This window comes from Bombyx mori, chromosome 16, assembly GCF_030269925.1.
Source record: "Bombyx mori chromosome 16, ASM3026992v2".
Lineage (NCBI taxonomy): Eukaryota > Metazoa > Arthropoda > Insecta > Lepidoptera > Bombycidae > Bombyx > Bombyx mori.
Genome location: NC_085122.1, coordinates 5659611 through 5685296, shown reverse-complemented (window position 1 = coordinate 5685296; position 25686 = coordinate 5659611). Strand labels below are relative to the sequence as shown.

The window sequence follows — 25686 nt, the reverse complement described above, 5'->3', positions numbered from 1 at the left end:
TTATTATATTTGTTAGGTTAGTACATACTATAAAAATTGTATCCGGTAAAATATTTCAACCATAATTTTGCGTTTACTTATAAATATAGAAGTAGAAGGATTGTTTTCTTACCCAATAAAGCCTGTAGACTGGCCGAGCATTGGGTCAGTCGTTCCTCAGGATCGCTTTGTGGGAAAAACACACTTGATGGAATACCATTAGCAGCCGGCTCGAATCTGCGATGAGAAGGTTTGTTTGTTGAGAATCTGTGTTTCATTTTTGGTGCATTCAACAAAAACGTCAATTAAATTAATACTGAATGATCGGTGATCGAGGCATTTTCTGGCTGAACTTGAAAATGTATTATAATTGTAGGTTTTTAAAAGTGTTCATCTGTTAATTGGTTTTATAATTTGTGTGTTTTGTCTCTGGTCTCCTTTGGAGTATGTACAACGAAAGCCGGGAAGAGACAAGTAACGTAAGCCGCGAGGAAAAGTCACGTAACGAAAAAACATTATACCCCTCTTGCTAAGAGCAATATAGGCATAAACAAATGTGACCTTTAAGTATACATATATAGAAACTAAAGTCAGTAGCAATATTTACAGAGATTATTTTGTAAATCTGGATCTAATGGTGGAGTCTGAGTCAAAAAAAAATAGCATCTCCGTATTTTTATTCTCACAATAAAATTATGATTACTACTTACTACTTACATGTGTTGAATTAAAAAAATACTAATTACTGATGAATTAATGATTATTACTTTTTTATTACCCTTGTAGGCAGACGAGCATACAGCCCACCTGATGGTAAGTGGTTACCGTCGCCCATGGACTTCAACAATATCAGGGGCAGGGCCAAGTCGCTGCCATAAAGCCTTAGATGGTGGAACTAGGCAGCAAGCGATAGTATACAGTCAATATACAGTAAATAGTACCTGAATCCAACGCTCATGAGTAGTTCCTTCCAACCGGTAGCATTGCCGGCCTTGTTCTCAATGCTTTTCTGTGTTGTATACATTGCGTTCTTCTGTCCTCTCACGATCCTCTGAAGGGACTTTTCCACCAAATGCAGACATACTCGTAAGGCATCACTACGAAGCAAGGAATATAATCTTTGAGCCTTTTGATACCTAAATATTATCATCGCATTGTTGTGTCTATGATTTCTAGTAAATGAATTCAGTAAGTGCTTCTAATGAAGTAATTGCTAATGAAAATCAATATATATCAAAAACTAGATTCTTGGAGGACTTCATATCGAAAGGTTGCAGTAACAAAAAAGTGTCACGGCAAATTTAAGCTTTTATAAAAGTCATGTTTCCGATGTCATTTGCTATACATTTTGTACTAAATCCAGCAATTACCCTAGAATTTATTGGTTGCTCATGATCTTCTAATGTTGATATTAGACACCGATTGACAACTTTACTTGACAATACAAAATTCGTCGGTGTGTGTCAGCACCAGTGTAATTTAATAAAAAAATAAATGTGTATGTCAGGTCAGACGCACAGCTGCAGTTTATTCTTTAAGTGTGACTGTGATGAAATATAAAATAAGTAAAGAATAAACGCATCCCATAAATGTCATAAGTAAATCCATCTCTTATAACACTGAAAGTATAGGTATTTATATATTTTATATTTGTTTAGAATACTTGTAGAAATATTTTACATAAATCACGTTACGTAAATACTCGTAATACATATGCCATCAATTTGTTAAAGTGATAACTTCTTATGGGAGTGTAAGCCGCTACGTTACGTAACGCGTTACGGCGCCAGTACTGCCTTCCTTTTCTCTCACGCCTCAGCGGTACTGAGACCTCCTAACTATTTATATATCTTTTCAATTTATGTTACAACGTTCCTTACATTATCATATTAATATACATAAAATTTAAGTAATAACCTAAGCTTTTCTCAAGTTAAACAATTTCAATATTATATAGTTCAATTTAGATGAATTTAAGTTATCACCTTTATCGACCGTTCCGAGGCGCACACGTTTTTTTTGGTATACATATAATAGGATAGGATATTTAATTTTAATGCAGTTACTTTGATAGCGCTAATCGAATGAACATAATGTATTACCTTGTAATTAATTAATATTAACACGGTTGAGACAAATATCTCTAAACGAATATGTATTACTAACACTATGGAAATTATTCAGATATTAAATGCCTTTCAAATTAGGTTTTGTGTCAGGAGGAAATCGCCGGACTTCCGCCCTTCACTGGGGATGGAGGGCGGGGCATGTCGGAGTCGAACCGGCTAAAACCTCCTGTCTCTCAACAACCAACGTCGAAACCTCGCATGAGACAAAACTCATGGAAAGGCAAAGGGGGGAAAGTGAAGCGTTTAGTGCGGAGCACATCTCTCCCATCACCCTCCCCCTCCCCCTAATAAACATGTACTAAAATTGAAATGTCAAATAGACACTACAATGGTGCTCGACTATTGAATAAAGTAAATTTGACGATTGTGTTTTTTTTTATTCAAATCGGTCAATTTTTATGCCCATGAGAATTTCGTATCAATTTTTTTTAAATCAAATAAATTCTTAATGAGTATATTCAAATAACTACTAACTAGGTTTTGTTATACTACTTACCGGCATCGATCTGGAGTGGCCATTAGTTCGCATAGGGCTTGTCCCATGAGCGCTACCTTGTTGCTGAGGCGGACGTTAGCCCCGAGCAGCATGAGGCCGGCCCAGTGCGCGGGGTGAGCGAAGTGCTTCGTGTGACGCACGGTTTGCATCGCGTCACCTAAAGCTCTGGAATCAATCAGAATCAGGCTTTTTTTTCTTTTTTTTTATTGCCGTATAGGCAGACGAGCATACAGCCCACCTGTGTGCTTAGTGCGAGTTTTTTAAAGTTCTCGATAGCGTAAAAGTTAGCTCATATTTGTATGGAGTGGGATCTTTTGCGTACGTTTGCCGCTAGGGGCGCTGTTTCAACTGCATACAAAATTGGGTTAACTTTTACGCTATCGAGAACTTTAAGAAACTCGCAGCACACTGATGGTGAGTGGTCACCGTCGCTTATGGACGTCAGCAATGCCAAAGGCTCCGACCTCGTACGTCAATAAAGATGGTTTGGTTTACGCTACAATGTTTGTAGGCCCCGTAACTTATTAGCACTAGATAAGCAAGGTGATGCATTTCGTGTTAAGTGGTTTTATCTGAATCCATTGATGTAGTAGCTATTAGGTCTAAGTTTCAATTGTATAGTACGTATGTTCCATAGCTGACTTAGTACCTGAAATTGGTACCTACACGTGAGGGTTTACAATGAACCCTACCACTAGTAATTACGCAATTAAAAAAAAAGTTTTTTTACGTGCATGCGAAAATCATTTAATAGATTCACTAGACCGTTAAGAAGTATATTGATAGTGAGCTTTAGAGCTCATTAATAATTAATTTATAATTCACTATTATTATTAGACACTAACATTCCACTTGCAGCTTCAACCCCGTGGCCTATACGTCATAATGTGGGGGTGTTTCCATTAACAAAAGCGGTCTTCATTATTTTCTCTCAAACTATCTTTATGCCGCATTTCGTCAAAATCAATACTGTACTTTGGGCATGAAAAAGTAACACACAGGCTTTCGCATTTATCTATATATTAATACGTGAAGCAAAAACTTTGTACCCCTTTTTACGAAAATTGCACGGACGGAGCAGTATGAAATTTCCCACACTTATAGAGAAGATAGAGAAGGAGTGCAGAATGTAAATATTTTTATAAATTATGCATAAAAATCACTTTAAATCAATAAAGAAAACATTGCACACACTACCATCTATTTGACAAACACACACTTTTAAAGTCTGTGGTCAAATTGAGAATAGATTAATATGTATTATTGTCTTTAATATTATTTGTCTATAATGTAATCTTGGTGAAATCTGTGAATTAAGAAGTTTATGTCTTTGACAATAGAACCATAATAATGTTCAAACTTATAATTTAAATTACTTAAAGTCGAATTTCGACTACAGCGGGACCACTAGTATCATTAATTATTGCTTCGAAACTTACTTGGCAACCCTGCTTCCTTGTAATAGAGCAGAATAAAGAGCTCTATACAATATCTTGGTGGCTGTATCTTGGGGAGAAGGCCATAGAGTAAGTAGAATGGCTTGAGCTCCAGCAGTCAAGAAGGCCCTCATTAGTCTCGAGATACCTTCACCTGCTTGCGCAATGTCTTCAGACTCCTCAGCGGTGGAACCTTGAAGGGCAGCGCTTGATGGAGCACACGAAATAATAACCTATAGAAAGGAAGGAAAAGGATTTTAAGATCACATTTTTCTTGTAGCATGTGAAAGCTATTACTTTATTGATCAAATGTTTCGTGTTGGAACTCCATTCCCGGTGAGGGTAATAATCCTCGTAAACTTAATTGGTATTCTAGGTCTGGGTGTACATGTTATTAACTTATCGTCGTTGTCAAACCAAAATCTGCTATGTTCACTTTTTGAGATTTTTACTTTTTGACCTTTTCGTATAGGAAGTTCACAGCCTTAACTGCCGTATAAAAAAATATGTTATGTGTCTATAGCTTTAATATTTATCGACAGATTTCATTTCATATAGTTCTTAAAAATTCACTTTCATATAACATTTTATATGAAAATATTTTTACTCGTTAATTCAGAATAGAGTTTTTGCACATAGCAGATTTTGGTTTGACAGCGACGTTATGTGTGTTTGCGTTACCCATAATATAGAAGAAAAACTAAATTTCGGCCCAATTAATGGTTAAAATTTCTTTTCATATTAAAGTAATACGTACCAATCTGGCTGTGATCTTTAAGTTTATAATTTCTGCAGCCGTCAGCATGAATTCTGACGCCGGGGGCAATTCTTCATTGCTCGGGGAAAGCTCTGTACCTGTGGAAGAAAATTAGATAATAGAAATTTAGTAAAGTATGCAATTTAAATTTTTTTGGCCCAGACAAGGCAGCATGTTTGAAATTTACTATGGATTAATCACTACATAGTATAAAACAAAGTCGCTTTCTCTGTACCTATATCCTTATGTATGCTTAAATCTTTAAAACTACGCAACGGATTTTGATGCGGTTTTTTTAATAGATAGAGTGATTGAAGAGGAAGGTTTATATGTATAGTAACATCCATTAAATAGTGGAGAAATCAATAATAAATGACAGTTTCCGAAGCGAAGCGAGGACGGGTCGCTAGTTGGATATAAGTCAGAATTTAATAAAATGAAGAAATGTCAAAAGTCAATAAATAACCACTGGTGGTTATAATCAAATAAATGGTGAATCAAATAATGCTAAATGAAATAAATAGCAAAAGAGAGAGGACAAATCGATGACACATAGTAACCTGCCCCCAAACTAGGACTTAATACCCAATGTATTAAGAAAACCAGAGACCGATCGATATACCAACTTACATAACACCCAGATACAGAGCAAACCAATTTGTTTGGCCACATAAATATTTCCTCGAAGTGGGAATCAGATCTATGAAACTGGACCTAGCCAACCAGGAGTGTTAACTACTGGTCACTGAATCAGTCAGTTAAATATGTGATCAAATGTTAAACTCACTTTCTTCTTCGTTTTCGGTGGTTTCAGCAAGTCCACTACCAACACTTGTGTTTAAAAGACGCTTGGCTTGAGAGTCGACCTGAATACAGAAAAGACTTGTTATCTTCTGTACAACGCTTAGACAGAGGCGGATTATCCGTGGACGGATTATCCGTCAAACTAGGCACGTGCCTAGGTGCTCGTAGTTACAAGGGGCACGCGAGCTCAGAATGTATAAATAAATAAAGAAAATAACATATCGACTATTAAGAACTAAATGCTGATCTATAATCTAAATCTATAATAGATTATATTGCACAAGCATCGATATACTCGTATTATGCAATATTGCGGGTTTGTTGCGTCGTCGCGTCGTTCTCGACCGTGGGGCGGGGTAGAGGCGCGGCTACAACTAGTTAAAATTTATAGTATTATGATGGCCATTTATGGCCGGTACAGGGGCGCCGATAAAGTGATTGCCTAGGGCGCTCTGAACCTTTAATCCGCCACTGCGCTTAGATCTTGACGATACATTTTTTTTGTTCAAATGCTACTAACCACTTCTCCGGGGCTCAGGACAATAGCAGGTGACTTCCAGCAAATGTGTGTCGCGAAGTGGACGCATTCCGCTTGAGGTAGCTGTGCTAGAACGGCTTCTTTTGAGGCCTGAAGCATAAAAAGAAAGGGCTTACATTAAGCCTTTACGGCTTTTACCGGTCATCGCTCTCGTCGAACCCGTCGCGTCGCTTGCGCCGAAGGGCTCGGCGAGTAAATTAACCCATAGACACAGCCCACTGCGTTTCTCACCGGATCTTCTCAGTGGGTCGCGTTTCCGATCCGGTGGTAGATTCTGCGAAGCACTGCTCTTGCTAGGACCAGTGTTAGCAAGTTCCTGGTTTGAGCCCTGAGAGCTCACCTACACGTTAAGGTTACGCTGACATAGCCTCTCAAGGTTATTAGTTTAAGTAGGAAAAAAATTCGGCCTTTAATAATACCTTGAATGCAATTAATAAACAAATAAGAAAACAATTATACTAGCGTCTAAGCGTTTAAGCGTTTACAGTATTTTATCCTGTCCAAGTTTCCTTGTATCGTATATTTGGGTTCATACCTGATAATCAGTGAGTGGTGTGACCCGGAGCATGTCCGCGACAAGCTCGGCCTCCTTGAGTTGTGTGTTGGCCGGAGACCACCGCGCGCCGCCCACCCGCGGGGCTCCCACCACGAGGCAACGCATGCCCGTGTCCGCATTATTGTTACCAGAACCACCTTAATCAAGTTTATTATTATTATTATTATTATTTTTTGTTGCTTCGGTGGGTGGACGAGCTCGCGGCCCACCTGATGTTAAGTTGTTACTGGAGCCCATAGACATCTACAACGTAAATGTGCCCCCCATCTTGAGATATAAGTTCTAAGGTCTCAGTATAGTTACAACGGCTGCCCCACCCTTCAAACCGAAACGCATTACTGCTTCACGGCAGAAATAGGCGGGGCGGTGGTACCTACCCGTGCAGGCTCACAAGAGGTCCTACCATGACGTGACATCATTGATAACGATGACGTACCTTGTTCGTTTTGGGGTCTGGCCCGTAGATGTCGCTGGTGGCGCAGCGGCCGGAGTGCGGGTGCAGCAAGTAGGGCGTAACGCTCGCACAGGGGCTCGGTGTCCGACGTACTGCGCAGCGCCCCCCACGGACACGCGTACAGGGCTCCCTCCACTACCACCACGATCTCCCGTCGGCCCCCGCAGCCGCGGCGCCCGTGTGAAGCTGTGCCGACAGATACGTGGTCTTATTTATATATTTATATTACAGACTAATAAAGTGCGCGCGGAACTAGTTGGCGGCGCTTTAGGTGGCGACAGGGGTGAGGGGGGGGGGGGGGTTGCCTACTGCTCGTAACGCATATAAATATTTATTACAATAAAACAATTGAACTTTTAGAAGTTAATATTGTACCTATCTAATTATATTGTAATTAATAGTAAAATAAACCAAAAACAAATTAAGTATATTATTTATAAATAAATATATAAAATAAATTATTTAATTAATATATACTTATATGAAATTACTCTGACATATCCTCTAAATCTACCATCTTGTAAGTTTATAATGATTTCGTCCTTCATAGTATCAAATCTTATATCAGTAATGACAGCAAGCGTCCCCGCCTCTCCGTCCCACCTCTCACATACCTAAGGCGCGACCAACTACCTATAGTTCCGCGCACAATCTACTTTGTTGTGGAAGTCCTTCACGTAAACGTTCTTACGTACTGTTAGGAATATGCTGGCGTCAGTCTAAAAAAACACAAGTGCTTTTCTACAAAACTGTGTTATTTAAAAAACGCTCACAAAATTGTTGTTTAACACCTCTGTTTCAATTTCTTTATTATATTTTGACTGTACGCCGCTGTACGTGAAAAGATTGAGTTGGCTTTACAGCACTGAGATTGCTGCACTAGGACTGGCTGACTGTGAATGTCCCGCGCCTATTTTTTGCCTACCTATTCTGATAGCCTTCAGAGGCTATTTCAGCTTCGCCTTTGCTTCGCCGTGTAGGTGAGCTCACGGGGCTCAAAGCGGGAGTGTGGCTAACACCGGCCCTAGCATAAGCAGTGCTTCGCAGAATCTACCACCGGATTGGAAACGCGACCCACTGAGAAGATCCGACGAGAAACTCAGTGGGCTGCGTCTATGGGTTAATTTACTCGCCGAGCCCTTCGTCGCAAGCGACGGGTCCGACGAGGACGGTGACCAATGCTTGTGGTACCTAAAAGCACCGTTAATGGATCGGGAGGATCCGTAATGACGTGTTCAGGGCGACGTCGACTGTTTACCATTCGTGGCTGTCTCGATTTTTCTATTACTCTACACTGCTTTTCTAAGCAAATTAGTGGAGTCATGAAAGGATATAACATGGGCTGCTTGTTTAGTACATTAATATAGTATAATAAAAGTATATAACGGTACGTATTTTCTTAGATATTTTGGTAAGTACCTGCTGGAATTTAACTCCGGCACAATCTCATAGGTACACACATCGTATTTACTGAACGAAATCACCGAAATTACTAGTCAACAATAGAGATGATATTTATTTGGTTACACGTAAATTTAGAAAAACATATACCATGGCTGTTGTTGCAGGAAGCGGGTAACAGGTCTTCGAATGGAGCCAGAAGCATTTGGTACAAGGAGCTAAGACAGGGAGGTCCCTGCCAGGACGGCTGTTTTCTGCGCGGCCCGTGTACACTTGACCTGTTACATTAAAATATTAATACAAGAAATAATATATAATTGCAGCTCAACTATAAAATATCGCAGGTCCAATTCGGTGAAAAATCCGTTATGCTATTATTATTATCATTCAAACTTAGAGATAATGTTTCAAGGTGGGCGGCGGTAATCACATAGTGCTATTTATGGGCTCCCAAAACCAATTAAATAGGTGAATTGGGAGCACTATCACCTTTCTAAAAAAAACAATTAGTCATAAATCATCATATTATATACAGGTTGATGTTTATCATTTTAAACTGTTTTTATTAGAACCTAAATGCAAAATTTGACGTGTTATGGCGTAAAAACTATAAAAACTTTAAATCCTGAAATCTTGTCTTCATTAAGTGTAGCTGTGTTTTATTTATATTTTTAAAGTTTGAGAACTAGCGGCCAGTGAAAATTTGAGAACATCTGTTTTTGTCGAAATATGACTTTGTACAGCTTACCTGGTAGAGCCTTGTAGACTGGCAACGGAGCCCGCCACCGAACCGCCGACGGAACCGACGCTGAACAACGAGCTCAGCGAATAGTTAGAAGAGTTCAACAGGTGATTCCGAGTCATCTGGACGGTGTTATACAATACGAAATCAGTAAGAAATAAAATAGGATTTTCCGATACATGAGTAGACTATTATCGAAGCCGGCAATCTGACTTTTGGACAATGATTGGTAAATCGGAAAAACGAATTATTGACTTTGTATTCCATTGGCAGTCACAAAACTCTTCGGAACGACATCTTAGATAAATAACAGGTTAACTATTAACCTTTATTTAATGCAGGTTTTGAACCGTATTCTTTGAAGGAGACGATTATATTCAAATCAATCTGTATTGACATATCAATAACATTTTTTTGTCCAAATGCACAGATTGCCACCTTTAATAATAGACGACTCATATGTACCTTCGAAATTATTTAGGTAAGATCACATATTATTAGGCCGTTTGATAGTTTTTTTTGAAGAATAGATTGTAACGCAATTTTTGATGTCGCAACATTAGATTTTGTAATGTAAAATTTAGTAGGAGCCGATTGTGAACACTCCTAGGTACTGATTACGTTACGTATATCGCACGCATTTTTATATATTATTATATATTAGCATTTATTATACTATATTATTTTAACGATCCACTTAGAATTATTTAACATTACTGGTGGTAGGACGTCTGGTCGGCACGGGTAGGTACCACTACCCTGCCTATTTCAGCCGAGAAGTAGTAATGCGTTTCGGCTTGAAGGGCGGGGAAGCCGTTGTAACTATACTGAGACCTCAGAACTCATATCTCAAGATGGGTGGCGGCATTTACATTATACCTTATAGATGCTTATGAGCTCCGGTAGCCACTTAACACCAGGTGGGCTGTGAGCTCGTCCACTCATATATGCAATAAAAAAAAAAAAAAACATGACAGTATTCAGTACTCTATAATAATTTATTATATGAAATTAGTATTTTGTTTAAAATATTTCGAAAAGGCATTTTGACCTGTATTCTTACCATTCGTGTAAGTCCAGTGGGTCTTTCGTCTGGATCCCACTGGTCCTCATCGCTTCTGCGTTCGGCTGTCTTTAGCCAGTTGGACCATTCGCTGATATACCGCTCGAGTTTGCCCAGGCCTCCTGGATTTAAGAACACACTATGTACAGCATTAAATATAGTTTGAAATTAGGTTAGTACTTGGTTGATTACGGTTGGTCGGGCATTAGGTTAGGTATCACCATCGTGACTCTTCCTGTAGCGGTGTATTCATACGTACCAGTTTCAAGGGGGAAGCGGCCTTTGTACATTACAACTGAAACTTGAAGCTTATGTCTTAATGTGGGTGGTGGCATTTAGGCGTGATCTCTATGAGGTCCGGTACCAGTTTATCAGTCGATGGGTTCCATAAGTTCGATCACTAAGGTTGCAAAATTAATTAGCATATTCATTACCGTTGCTCAATTGTAAATCGTCTGGACTGATGTCTGGCAAGCTGTTATCATTATCTTCAGCTTCTTCTAGCAGTGAAATTTGATGGAACCTCAGAATTCCTGAAAGCATTTGTAATTGTTTAGAAAACTTGTTATTTTACTCAGTTCCCCAAATTATTCAGTTTTTTTATTTATTTTTAAGGCTTAAATCAAATTATTCTTACCTTTATGTGGCTGCATCAGCCATGCATAGAGCCGTCCAGCAGCGAGACTGTAGTATAGAACTGGTGCTTTTTGTTTATTAACTACTTCTAATATTTGTTCGACGTTAGATGGACTCCAAGGTTCAGGACGCTCTTTACTCGATTCCTCGTTGTTCCTAAAAAATAAACTATGAAACTCTTTAAATCGTGTAAGCCAAAAAATATATTCATAAAGCTTAAGTATTGTCAGCGGTATACGCAAGTCTTAGATATAATTAAAACTACTTTATCACTTTAATCTCCTGTTTCTAATTTTCATTATATTTTTTAGGAGACTTGGAATACTTGACAGTCAACAGACAGTTTGACTGTCAAGTATTCCAAGCCTCCTGACAGTGACCATGTCATTGACGACTAAGGTGTTACTCGTCGTTTAACTTACTATAAATTTCTGAGAAAAGTAAATACATATCTAGTAATTTTTTTACATTCGTATATAAACATCAACGTACGTAAATGAACGTTGGATTACACTGTAAAAGTTGGTTTAATTTAATTTATGGTTAAAAAAATTCAATATTTTTTTTACTTCTGCAAAAAAATCTGCGTACAGTATTTTGAATTCATGTAGAACATAATATTAAACATTTCTAGTATTAAATAAAAAAAAAAACGAATTGTGTACAAAAATCAACATCCTTTAAGTGATTAAGATTTCTAATGAAGAATGTTTTCTAAAGCGCGCTGTAAACGATCAAATTGTTTGTCAAATTTTACGTGTTTGTCAAATTATTTGACAGTATGCAGCTTTGTTTGACGAGTTTGTCAAACAGTCTACGTGTTTGCCGTGTTTGATGGAAATCTTGATTGACGGCGCGTTTGACAAACAAATTTGAACGTGTATCAGGGTGTTTGTCAAACAAGATCTCAGTCGTTGCTCGACACGACGTCTTGTTACGGCGAGGAGAAAACCGAATCTATGGGCAAGTTAACAAACTTGTTTGATTCTTGGTTTGGTCGTTTACGCTATTGTTTGATGAAAACGTAAAGTTTGACAAACAAATTTGTCACACAAATTTAATCGTTTACAGGGCGCTTAAATTGCACGTCGAATCGTGTTGTGAATAAGTAGACCGACCTTTGAGCAGTATGAAGCTCTAAGTTCATCTGGTTGAGGGTTCCCGACTGCTTCTCGGGTACAGTGTCCAGGGAACGGCAACGTCCTCTTTCAGCCACCACAAGGGCTTCGGGGTGACGGCCCAGCTCTAAAAAACATTCGGAGCTCAATTTGTTATTGATCAGTACTAGGGTCGTCAGTTGTTTTAAAATTTGAAGAGGAGGGTCTAAAGGAAATATAGATTGTAAAACTAACAAATGAAATCTAAGAAGCATATTTAAAAAAAGACAAATAATATTTTAATTAATTAATATCGACCAAGTCATGGAGTTTGAAAAATCAGCATCGGCTCACAAAAATTGCGCATACGTTGGGTACGTAACTGGGAGCACATTGCCCTAAACAAGTCATTACGTGTCCTCTCGATCCATTAACGGTGCTTTTAGGTACCTCAAGCACCGGTCACCGAAGAGCTCGACAATTAAATTAACCCATAGACACAGCCCACTGAGTTTCTCGCCGGATTTTCTCAGTGAGTCGCGTTTCCGATACGGTGGTAGATTCTGCGAAGCACTGCTCTTGCTAGGGACAGTGTTAGCAACACTCCCGGTTTGAGCTCACCTACTAGTTCGGTGAAACTAGAATAACCTCCCGAGGCTACTAGAATAGGTAGGAAAAAAAAGGGAGCTCAAGTAGCACTATCTCATCTGCCAGTATGAAGACCAAAACCAAACTTGTGCCTTCAGGGAAAAAAAGATAACTATTATCAATCTTTGGTAATCTTATCGTAAAAATTGCGATACTCACCAACTAATATCCTCTGTAGGGCATGCTGTGTGGAAGTGTACAGGGCGGCCACTTTCCTATCCCTGTGCTTTTCGTTACCAAACTCTAAAACGTTTAGAGCGGCCTGCAACTGTTCCTTTGCTTCTTCTAGCTCACCCGACGCCCAAAGTGCGAAACCGAGTCTATGCCGTACTCTAGCCTGAGAAATGTAGTTTGTGTCTGAGTGAATTGAATAAAAAAAGGCATTTTTAATAACGGTCCCAGTATCGAAATTCACCATTTAAAGTTACTTTCAACAAAATTAGTTGGCATAAATACTAGTACCGGATAACAGTGTGTTATCGGCCAGTGTACCGTTTAACGAAACCAGTCGGCTTAGTGCAATTTTTTTAACTTCTCGATCGCGTAAAAGTTAACTCAAATTTGTATGAAGTTGAAATAGCACCCCTAGCCGCAAACGTAGGGGTGCTCTTCCAACTCCATACAAATTTGCTAAGGCTAGTGTTAGTGACGTCCATAGGTTAGAGCCCTGTGAGCTTACCTACTAGTTCGGTGAATCTAGCATGTATGACCCCTCGAGGTCACTAGAATAGATAGGAAAAAAAAAACGCGATCGAGCAGTTAAAAATCTCGCACTAAGCACACAGTTCGGGGTTACAAACATTACCTCTTCGTCAACATCCGTGAGTCCTTCAGTAGCCGCCAGCGCCTGTCGGAGATACGATACGGCGCTGCCACAGGCTCCCATCGCGAGGTGCGCTCTGCCGAGATCAGCTAGTGCTTGAGCGCGACCCCGGGTGTCGCCTGGAGAAATATTCGAATTTGAAAATAATCGGCAACTTTGATTGAATCTCATGATAAAATGCCTGGTAGGTATTGTACAGTAAATGCTGTTAGCTCGGGGGGTATTTATTCTGTAAATCTGCCGTCAATACAGAAACCGTGAACGTGGAATGGTAATTTACATGTAAGGGATTATAGGGAATACGTTCTTAGGCGATAAAAAAAAACAAGTACATATATGTATAAAAAATGAATTTGATTGAATTTAATGGTCACATTGATTAATTATTATCTTCGATTTTGTAATTTTACATATAATGATAATATGTGTAATACTTTTTATCAATGTGTATATACCGATTAGATCTGCCAATATAAAGAAATCTTTAGCCGCGAATAGGGGAATTAGGTTGCATTTTTTATATCCGCGAATAGTGAAAACGCAAACAAAGAATAATAAATTTTTACTGTATTGAAAATAGTTTATATTTCTATTAATGATTACCAAATGATTGCCTACCTGCAGCAGTAGCGTGACGGAGTCTTGATTCATGCCACCTTGCTGCTTCTGCGTGAGCACCCATTGAAGCATGGGCCGCCCCTAAGCCTCCAGTTGCACGAGCCTGGTATAAGACGGCAACAAGACTTTAGTATATTAAATTTGGTAGCAACCAAATCTCTGAACAGATGTGGTTAATAATCCTGAGTCAAATAGATAATCTAAGATAGTTATAAAAGTTAGATTAGCTTTCATTAATTCTGACAAATTTAATAGATATTCGTAGATCAGTTGATTTACACGTGATATGCGAATACCATATTCGCCATATCTGGCTATAGAGCGCATTTGCGCATTCGCGCATTTGGCTATAAAAAAAACTGAACGAATTGGCCTTTTAAAGATGAAAAACCTGACTATTTTTATGCTAAATGTCGCTTATTTTCTGATTATCTTTTATTTTTGAGGCCCAGTGTTTGAGTCACTAAGCTTGTAAAAGAAAATATTCTAAAAGTCGCTTCAAAGGGAAACACTATTCTTTGTAATGGAATGAATCTTACTTGTAGATGTGTAAGTCCTAGTCGATGAGCCAACTCAAGTTCAGCCCGATGATGTCTTATGGCAGCTGCATGGTCTCCGAGTGCATGTTGAGCTACGCCAAGTGAGTGACAGGCTTCAGCCTCCATTATGTGATTGTTCAATTCCCTATTGAAAGCATCCAATTAAATTGTGTTTGAATAGTCAAAAAAATTTAGGAAAACTTAGGTATTTGAGCTTTTGTTACGTCTGGGATTAAATGGTACCTGAACCTGGTATGACTCAAAGTTGAGACACGAAGTTGAAATCTCAAATACTCTGTAGCGTACAAGTACACAACAACTCAAAAACTAGCGGTAGATTCCAACATTTTAATGTTGCTACAAATAATTTCTTACTTGGCAATATTTTTTTGATGATCCAAACACAGCACAGCTTGTTCTAAATTGTTAAGGGCAATATGTAAAGCACCAAGTTCTCCATAAGCTTGGGCCTTTGCTTCAGGAGCTCCGAGTTCATGGGACACAACAAGCCTTTTTTCAAGGCATACTAAGGCCTGTTGTAAGTTGCCCACAGATCTAAAATATTAAACGAAAGACGCATTAGATGTTACAACAGACGAGGAATTTATTGTAAAAACTAGTTTCTGGGAATGTTATATTTCTCTTCTATAGGTCTCGGTAAGCAGATGTCGTTATTCGTGATAGGTACCTCTGTTTCTAATTAGGCTTTGGTTATGATAACTGAAAAACTGGAAATAGAGTAGTCATATGGACAAAAAAAAAAGTGACGGTTGTGCACTATTGGTTGGTTAGGAATTAATAAATCCGAAACTTACTTTTGGCTAAGTCCTAAGCCTCGATAGGCTCGTTCTTGCTCCCTCGAGTTATTCAACTTCAATGCAGAAGCTAAGTGTTGCTCGTGATATTTTGTTGCTTCTTCAGGATCGCCTAACGCATCGTAACAATCTCCAAGGGATCCTAAAGCCCTTGCTTTGTCTAATTGGCAGGTTGGGGTGTTAACGCGCTCCAAAATGGCAAGTTGCTGTAAAATTCAATCTCATAATAAATCTCTATAAATGATACTTATTTGTATTTTTTTAGATTCGCTAGAATAGGGACATGACATTCATTCATCAGCTTCAATTGGTACTGAAAAAGAAATCTTTAAAACATTTTTAAAAATATTGTAGTTTGAATACAAACCTGTTCCAAATAGCCAATAGCGTCTTCGTAGTGTCCCATATTTAGTTTGGCGATACCCAAATTTCCGTACGCCTGAGCTTCTAATGCACAATCTTGTAGTTCTTGAGCCCTCTCTAACTGCTCCTAGACGAATATTTTATTTTAATTTTAAATCCGTTACAAAAATGGATAAACTTTGTCATTGATAATAAACTTACACGGTAGCATCTAGCAGCATGTGAATAATGCCCCAAAGCCATATGGACAGCTCCAAGATGAGAGTGAGCTCGGGCTTCTCCAGCAGCGTCCCCTGCTTCTTGGCGAAGTGTCAATTCCTGAAAATCAACAAGCATGCTTCTGAAACTGAGACTTGAAGTAACCTAACTAGAAATAGTTCGCAAGTTAATTAATTTCTCAAATGATTTGATACATGTTCATAACTGTTCAAATATCAGTTGTAAAGTTAAAATGAAGATTTTAATATCTTACTTGAGTATGATGTCCTAAGGCAGCATCCAGTCTTCTCTGGAGTCTTCTTGCAAGACCTAAAGCACCACAAGCCGCAGCTTCCAATGATCTATCACGGGCCTGTCACAAAACGATTAATGAAGCTTTTAGTGAATAAGCATTTCAAATGTCTACCTTTTCTGTTATAATATAAAGTTTTTAATTACCTGTCTAGCGAATCCCAGTTGTCTTTGATACATTTTTACAGCTTCTTCTACGTCACCCATTTTAATCAGTACATCTCCTATATTGCCCAAGGCCCTGAATTTGCCTTGTAGATGCTGTGTCATGTGTGCTATTGCGAGAAAGTATTTTTGACATTCTAAAGCAGTTTCTAAATTTCCCAAAGCAAGATGGGCGAGTCCAAGATTGCAATACGCTCTGCCCATATTCATTTTATCTTGGAGATCTTTGGCTAATGACAAGTCCTGATCGTAGTATCTGTACGAAAAATATAATAACGTTTAAATTAGTATCTTTTTTTTCTAAATTGCTAGAACAGCTTAGGATATATTATGTTTTTTTACAAACCTGACCGCTTCTCTATAATTTCCCAAACAATAATGTGCATAACCCAAGAAGTGACAGGCTTTAGCCTCGGCTGTCACGTCACCTAGTTCTTGTGATAGCATTAAATGTTGTTCATAATATGGAACGGCTTGAGCGAATTCCCCTCTGGATGAGAGGCAATTTCCGAGATTTAGAAGGGCACATGCTTCTCCTGCTGTGTCTTTGAGTTCTCTTGCGATTCCTGATAAAAGACGCAACAGCATTAAACATATCTCTGAACATTTTGAACTATAAATGAGCGATGTGATATTTAACCTAGTTGAGGTAGCTATTCAATTAGTATTAAATCAGAAAACAAATTAAATGTGGTTACAAAATAATTATCTCCATAAATATTCCACTCACCTAAATGTGCTCTGTAATGAAACAAAGCCATATCATGAGCACCTAAAGCTTGATATGCGACAGCCAAATTTCCATGCGTTGATGCTTCGGAACTTCTGTCATGTACTTCTTTGGATATCGTCAATTCTTGTTTGTGGTATTTTATGGCTTGTTCATAGAAACCGGCCGCTGAGTAAGCATTTCCAATATTACCGTATGCTCGTCCCATTCCTGCTTTATCCTATAAATTTATACCCATTTAGCCAATTTTCTTAGTACCCCAAGTGCTTTTATATATTGTTCCAATGTTTCGTACCTGTAATTGTCTGGCAATGGAGAGATGTGCCTGATGAAGTTTAAGGGCAGCGTCGTGCTCTCCCAGTAGCTGGTATACGATACCTAAATTTGAGCATGCGCGACCTTCTCCTACCTTTAATGAGAAAATCATGTTTATCATTTGCTGATTTTGTTTGGGCTTTTTCATGTGACACTTTACGTTTGACATCTTTATCTGAAGGGAGTTGACGAGAAAAATACTTTGCACTATATTATCGGTGTAATTTACGAGTTTTACTTTAACCATACATATATATAATAGTTTATATGTAATAGTTTACCTTGTCTCTCGCAGCTAATGCCACGTCTAGTTGACGTTCGTGCCATTTCTTTGCTTGTCCGTAATCACCGGCACATCTGTAATAGATGCAGTATTTTCCAAAATCAATTGTAAAGGTGCCAATAAACGTATTTTAAAAAAATATTTCATGTGGGCAAAATTACATCTACCAAAGTGATCGTAAAAGTTAATGTTTTTTAGTCCCCTTACCTTGCTGCGTGTCCTAATCCAGCATATGCTCTCGCTTCGATGGCTCTGTCGCCAAGATTTTGAGCTATCCTTAAAACGTTCTCATGATAGGCAATGGCCTGTGAAAAGTTTCTTCTGTAATGATAGGAAGATCCAAGATTTGAATACGCTCTTGCCTCTTCAACCTGCAATGGAGCAATAATTGAATAACATTAATTGTTTTCATTAATGCTTCAGTGTGCTTAGTGCGAGTTTTTTAACGTTCTCGATAGCGTAAAGTTAGCTCATATTTGTATGGAATGGGATCGTTTGCGTACGTTTGTCGCTAGGGGCGTTGTTCCAACTGCGTACAAAATTGGGTTAACTTTTACGCTATCGAGAGCGTTAAAAACTCGCACTAAACACACAGAATATGATAACAGAAGTTTTCTTAGTCTTACTTATTTAAATAACTAACATTGTAGCTATTCTCGACTTAAGGTTAAATTTGTAATATTAATAGATAATACCTGATCACCAAGTCGTCTCGCTAATCTTAAGTGCTGCGTATGACAGTCGACTGCCGAGTCGAATTCGCCCATAGCTAAATACACAGCTCCAACATTTCCAATCTCCCTCGCCTCTTGTAATCTATCTCCCATTTGTTTCACTAATTGCACGCATTGCTTGTGACTCGCCAAAGCATTTGGATAATCACCGATTGCTGTGTAAACGTGTCCTAAGGAGGTTAACGCGGCAGCAGCTGCTTGAGTATCCTATAAGAAACAAAGTACATGATATATTATTTTAATTTGCATGGAAGTCATTGTGGCTTAATGGGGAAGACACACACACGTGTGATGCGACTATACCGGGTTTCAGATCCAACTGAAATGTATCATTTTTAAGACTTCCATGATAGGAGAATAATAACATTATGAAAAAATAATATGAAACTTCTAAAACATAACAATTTGCGTATTAACTGGTGATAGGGTGTATTATTAGCAGGCAGGGTAACTATGAGCTTGGGGCGAGCCAATCATGCGGTCAGGTTCGAAGATAGCCGCCATGAGAAACAAAATTTAACCTTATATCACATATATTAAGGTGTATGGCGGTGTTCACAGTGTGATGTCTCTGATCTCTAATAACAACCCTATTGAGTTTTTGCTTAAAATTTCGTTGTAGAAATCTGCAGTTATAAAAATCATCAGGTACTCGACTGCACGGGTAGGTACCACCGCCCCGCCTATTTCTGCCGTGAAGCAGTAATGCGTTTCGGTTTGAAAGGTGGGGCAGCCGTTGTAACTATACTGAGACCTTAGAACTTATATCTCAAGGTGTGCGGCGCGTTTACGTTGTAGATGTCTATGGGTTCCAGTAACCACTTAACACCAGGTGGGCTGTGAGCTCGTCCACACATCACATCAATTTTTTTTTATGTAATTTAAACGCGGATCCCTTTATCGAACCCAAACTAATTTCGGTCAACGGTACTAAATAAAGTTACGACGGCATCCAACAATCTAACTAATTAAGTATGTGCGACATGAAACGATAACGCAGTGATTTAAATACCGACTCCGTAACCGACCGGCGTATTCCATCTAAGGGAATTTCAACGTAGTGTGTTCTGCGTTAACTATGTATAATAATATGAACTAGAGATCCCGCAGTAGTCGAAATTCGACTATAATTAATTGGAATTGTAAGTTTGTACACTATTATGATTGTATTTTATACTTCTATAATCACAAATTTCGCCAAGACTACACTATAAAGAATATTAACAGAGACAAACAATATTTAATTTATTCTCAATTTGAGAACAGACGTTAAGAACAAAAGTTTAACAATAAATAGTATGCATGCGTGTGTGCGTCAAATACATGGTATGTAGTGTGTGTAATGTTTTCTTTATTCATTTAATGTATATTTTATGCATTATTTTAAAGAAAATATTAGCATTGTGCACTTCTTCTCTATATTCTCTATAAGTGTGGAAAATTTCATACTCCTCTGTCCGCGCAATTTTCGTAAAAAGGGATACAAAGTTTTTACTTCACGTATTAATATATAGATACTGGATCGAAAACGAATGTCTTTAAGACGTCAGTTGTAAGCGCATGCCTTATAAAAAGGGCTGTACAAATATAATACTCGAATGTGTTTATCGGGTTTTATTACGTATGCATATTGTTTCTTTTGTTTATTCGTAAGCACAATAAACATTCTTGTGTCGAATATTTAACATGTTGGCACTCGCATCGCGGTGTACCTGCCGTCTTTTATTTATCGATTTAAAAGTTAAAAAACTAATGTAATACTTTATGTTGCTTTATGAATTACTAGCAACCCGCCCTCGCTTCGCTTCGGAAACATTAAAACACACATGAAACCAAAAAAAAAAAATAAAAAAAAAAATTAAAAAAGTAGCCTATGTTCATCAGGGACAATGTCGGCTTCTAATGGAAAAAGAATTTTTCAAATCGGTCCAGTAGTTTCGGAGCCTATTCGAAACAAACAAACAAACAAATCTTTCCTCTTTATAATATTATAAGTATAAGTATATAAGTATAAGTATAAGTATAAGTATAAGTATAAGTATAGATCTATAGTTGTTTTCTAATATGATTTTCGTATTTATCTAAAATACTATCGAGTAAATTAATTTTTATCATCGTAATAATTAGTGACTTAATTTATCGTTATAACATCGATAATGTTATTCAAAACGTTTTTCCAAATACTATAACATAAACTATTTGCCTAATTAGTACGGCGGTTGTACTCTTTTAAATAAATATTAAAAACTAGCTGACCCGGCAGACTTCGTAGTGCCGCAATCGATAAATAAAAGACCCAAACTTTTGTGTAAAATAAACTTAAAACAAACAAAATGAATCCATCCGACGGGGGACACATCAAAGGAAAAACAAAATTACTATTTTTATTTAATTCCAAGAATTTTCATATTTATCTAATTTTTAAACCTTCTCTGGATCTCCACAAATAATTCAAGACCAAAATTAGCCAAATTGGTCCAGCCGTTCTCGAGTTTTAGCGAGACTAACGAACAGCAATTAATTTTTTTATATATAGATTATGATTATATTACTAAAAAAGATTGTATTAAAGATATGGCGAAATAATAAATTCTAGACGGCAATTGAGACTAAAAGGTCTCATTAAAGCGAACTACTGTATCGATGACAGTTACAGATAATATGTTAATAACACTGTAATTTTATTCCAAATACTTAATAATTTATATACGCATTCATGTTGAAGATCTCAAGTAAAATATGTTGAAGTATAAGCAATGAATAAAAATAATGTTTCAAATTATAATCAAAGCATAGAAAGAAATAACACAAGACACTTGATGTTTTCAAGATTACTTTGCATATATAGGGTGTAGTATCACAAAGGGCTTATCAAGACAAAACGTGGTTATACCTTAGTATCCACAATGTAGGTCATATTTAACAAAAAACGTAGGTTCGTAATATGTATCAATCATGAGTTAAAGCAAAGAATAAAAAAAAGTTAATTCAAATTTGTTCCATAGATGAAACTTCTTTCGGATTATCAATATAAAGACAAACTCAGCTTAGCTAAGCTGAGATAATATTTTGACGTGTGGCAACATTTTGTGTTCCGTTCATTCATTTTAATTTTTAATCAGGTCCCAAGTTTAAAATAATAGGGGTTAAAGTATGAATTATGAGTGAAACTTTTTTCAAATGGTACCTATAAAAAAGTACGATATTCGATTATCGACTTTCAGTTGTTTTTTTAATCAGCTTAGACAAGAAAGATGGATACTTCGCAAATTCGAGTGATTTTTGAATACGAGCTCCGATGCGGAACGAACGCTACAGAAACAACTCGCAATATCAATGTTGCGTTTGGAGAGGGGACTGCTAAAGAACGAACGCACCGTGCGATTTTGGTTTAAACGCTTTCGTGATGGAAATTTTGATTTGAAGAACGAACCACGTGGAAGACTGCCCACACATGTGAATAACAATGAATTGGAAGAGATGGTGGAAGCCGATCCGAGCCAAACTACCCAGGAATTAGCAGCATGATTTAACGTTACCTTACTTATAATATTGACTCTTTTGCGTCAAATCAATAATAAAAAAAATATGAAAAATGGGTGCCTCATGATTTTACTGATCTGCAGAATAAAACGCGTGTTGAAACTTGTGTTGCCTTGTTGAATTATCCTAAAGCAAAACTTACCAATAAAAAGCTAATGGTAACTGTTTGGTGGTCTCAGCATAGTGTTATTCACTATAGCTTTCTCCGATCTGGTCAAGCAATAACGGCATGTTGTCTACTGTGCCGAACTCCGAACAATGATAGCAAAACTTGCAGTGAAACAGCCCCGATTCATGAATCGACCTTCACCATTCGCCATCACAGTGGGAAAAAAATTACAGAGCGTCCAAACTTTTTAGGATTAATAAATTTAAGAAAAATAATACTGGTTCATAATCATACAGAAAAACAAATAAAAAAATATATAAATTCACTGATAAACAGAATCAATTTGAAAAAAAATATATCCGTAGTATCGTAACCAATAGAATAATGGTCTTTCTTATCTTAGACCACTTTTTCTCTCAGAAATTTATTGATCTAGTGAGTCATAAAAATCGTGGCTTTGGTGCATGGCTGAGACCAACAAACGAATACTGGTAATTTAGTAGTGAACCAACTAAATCTTTTTTTGTTGTGTTGTTAGGGAACGCACTTCTAGACGTAAATACATTTTTGTCTTCTAAGCGTATCTCAACAATTTTAACAAACAGTACCCGACTAAGTTGCAGAATTGCTTTAAGAATTAGTTGTAGACAAAAGCTTTTAATAATCCTTTTGTCAATAGTTAAAAAATAATGTTCGATTTTGGGATTTACATTTTGAAATCTCCCGCCAACTTGCCCGGTACTCGCGCAATCAAAACTGAGCGCGACACTAGCGCTACGTTTTGCCGCAGTTTGTGCAACATTTGAAAAAGGAGTCGTGAAATCTTTGAGCAGTTGGCGGTAAGTCCGTAATTCTTTAAATCTTTAAAATATCATAAAACTGAGCTATCGTACATTTATGATCATTCGACCGGATTTTACCTGTTACGAAATCAAATACCAGTGATTCAGTATAACAAAAACATAATTATTGTAAAACAATTCCTACAAAAACTTTTATTCGTAAGTAGGTAGTTGTGCGTTTTTGTGAAAAACATAACTTCTGTGTTTTGTGTTTTACAATAAAGAAATTTATACAGTGATTCATAATATACATCGGCGTTCAGGTATTTAGTATTATTTTCGTTGCAATATTAAACTTTATTTCAAATTTGTTGCGAACTTTTTAATACATAAACATATCTGACGCCTTGCCGCCATTACTGGTAGTAAATTAAATTTCAATAAAATAACCATAAAATATTTTTATTGATAATTCTTATTGTTTGCTATTGAATTAAATCTTAGAATCTTTAATTTTGTCGGATTAAATCGTTTTTAACCATAGTATTGTCTTCGAATATTAATTAATTAATTATTAATATTGTTTTGTGTTACAATTTTACTTGGTAGAATTTCTTTTAATATTTGTTGTTCGATTATTCGTATTTTATAACATTCTACTAATTCTTAAATTGTGTTTTAAACAAGTTAATTTGTAAATTCATAAGTACCTACCTAAATAAAATTGTAAGATGGCGAAAGTAACATCTGGAAAAAAAGCAATAATTTCCGATGACGATGTCGATCAGTTGTTGCAACCACATCAGACAACCAAGGAGATGGCATTTATGCGTTTACAATCGTTGTACGAGATGTCACGAGTAGTTAGAAGTAATACTGATATGCAGCCACAATTTCGCGCCCGTTTTAGAGATATTGTCGCTTTGAGAACTGCATATGAAAGTGCTATGAGTGAAATGATTTGTGTCCAAAAACGTTATAATGCGTCGTATGTAACGTCATACGACCAAATCAAAGCATTTGATGAGATGTATTACTCTGTTTGTGATATCGCGGATAGTCTAAATTTATCAGGTAGTGATAATACTAGATGTGATTTCGGTTCCGGTAAAACTGTAAAACCTCGATTACCGAAATTAGAAATTTTCCACTTTGACGGAAAGTTAGAAAATTGGCCCACATTTAGAGACACTTTTACTAGTTTAGTACATTCTAATACTGATATAGTTGATATTGAAAAATTTTATTACTTATTGTCAGCTGTGAGTGGTCCAGCACTCACTATCGTAAAATCAATGCCGATAACAGCAACAAATTATTCCATTGTATGGAATTCTTTAGTTACACGTTTTGAAAACAAGAGGGCGCTAGCGACTACATATTTAGATAAAGTATTTAGTTTCGAAACATTACAATATGAGTCAGTAGACGGCCTAAATGCCTTTTTACAAGCGTGTCAAGATAGCGTCAAAGCATTAAAATCATTAAACATACCAGATTTATCAAGTTTTGTTTTGTTTTATGTAGCTTTGCGTAATTTGGATTCAACTACTAGGCGCGCATTCGAAAACAAAAGTGTACCGGGTGATCTTCCGACATTTGAGGGTCTTATCGCTTTCGTGGAAAACCAGGTCCGTATCCTGGAGATGTCGGAAAGTAAATCGGTCTCAAACCAAAGCATAGACAATGCAAAACCTATATACGCAAAGGGTTACCAGAATACCAGTCGTTTTGATAAAAGGCTTAATAATTCAAATACCAGGGTGGGTGCGCCTAGAACATCTTTGGCCTCGGCCGCAACTGCGGCTACTAAGAATCTTCAGAACGAACAAAAGTCGAATGAAACTTTAAATAAAATAAAAAAATGTTATTATTGCGGCAAGCCTCATTCAATATATCGGTGCTTCGAATATAGTGATCTCACTCCTGAACAACGGCTTCAAAAAATAAAACAGTTGAAGCTATGTGAAAATTGTTTGCGTGATGATCATATATTAAAGAGTTGTCCATCTAGGGTACGTTGTACAGTTTGCAAAAATATGCACCATCACACACTTCACATCGATGCTGGCGCTGGTGCCAATTCAGGAAATAATGCCAGCTCGGTGGCTCTTACCGTTTCTACAACTTCGACAGTCTTGCTCGGAACCGCAATTATACACGTCGCAGATTGTTGGGGCATCTATCAACCCGTACGTGCTATAATTGACAGTGGTGCCATGACGGGCTACATTACTCAAGACTGTGCATTAAGGTTAGGACTAGGGCGGAGAAAGTGTGATTTCGATTCCATTGGTCTAGGTGCCAAGCCTATTGCAGATCTGGGGCTAACTACCTGTACTGTAAAACCGCGTCAGTGCGATAGCCCCATATTAACTACCGATGTAGTCATAGTTACGAAAATAGCCGAAAATCTACCAACTATGTCTATCTCAGATGATGTGATCCGTAAATTTCAAAATCTTTCACTTGCTGATCCAACTTTTGGTACATCGGGTCCCATCGACATGTTATTGGCCGGTGATGTATTTCCTCAAATTTATGATGGAGAAAAGATCATGCCACAAGATAAGAATATGCCGGTGGCATTGCATTCCATTTTCGGCTACGTCATCGCAGGT

The 25686-nt window shown here is 37.4% G+C and overlaps 1 protein-coding gene across 2 annotated transcripts in view; it reads right to left on the bottom strand.

Annotated features, from left to right (window-relative positions):
- LOC101740550 (tetratricopeptide repeat protein 28) overlaps positions 1-25686 on the bottom strand; it is a 105674-nt gene that overhangs the window by 4108 nt on the left and 75880 nt on the right. For both annotated transcript variants that reach the window (XM_062672982.1, XM_012692807.4), the window contains exons 8-38: positions 18593-18838; positions 18105-18268; positions 17896-17971; positions 17595-17708; positions 17300-17519; positions 16916-17135; positions 16552-16825; positions 16367-16465; positions 16096-16212; positions 15899-16021; positions 15532-15737; positions 15092-15271; positions 14717-14861; positions 14178-14280; positions 13542-13678; positions 12896-13073; positions 12110-12236; positions 10993-11147; positions 10790-10888; positions 10356-10477; positions 9299-9414; positions 8701-8828; positions 7132-7335; positions 6675-6832; positions 6122-6229; positions 5585-5663; positions 4798-4895; positions 4044-4273; positions 2605-2769; positions 921-1076; positions 113-216 (exon numbers count right to left, since the gene is read on the bottom strand). In XM_062672982.1, coding sequence (XP_062528966.1) covers positions 113-216; positions 921-1076; positions 2605-2769; positions 4044-4273; positions 4798-4895; positions 5585-5663; positions 6122-6229; positions 6675-6832; positions 7132-7335; positions 8701-8828; positions 9299-9414; positions 10356-10477; positions 10790-10888; positions 10993-11147; positions 12110-12236; positions 12896-13073; positions 13542-13678; positions 14178-14280; positions 14717-14861; positions 15092-15271; positions 15532-15737; positions 15899-16021; positions 16096-16212; positions 16367-16465; positions 16552-16825; positions 16916-17135; positions 17300-17519; positions 17595-17708; positions 17896-17971; positions 18105-18268; positions 18593-18838 — 4651 coding nt within the window. The remainder of the gene's footprint in view (positions 1-112; positions 217-920; positions 1077-2604; positions 2770-4043; positions 4274-4797; positions 4896-5584; positions 5664-6121; positions 6230-6674; positions 6833-7131; positions 7336-8700; positions 8829-9298; positions 9415-10355; positions 10478-10789; positions 10889-10992; positions 11148-12109; positions 12237-12895; positions 13074-13541; positions 13679-14177; positions 14281-14716; positions 14862-15091; positions 15272-15531; positions 15738-15898; positions 16022-16095; positions 16213-16366; positions 16466-16551; positions 16826-16915; positions 17136-17299; positions 17520-17594; positions 17709-17895; positions 17972-18104; positions 18269-18592; positions 18839-25686) is intronic.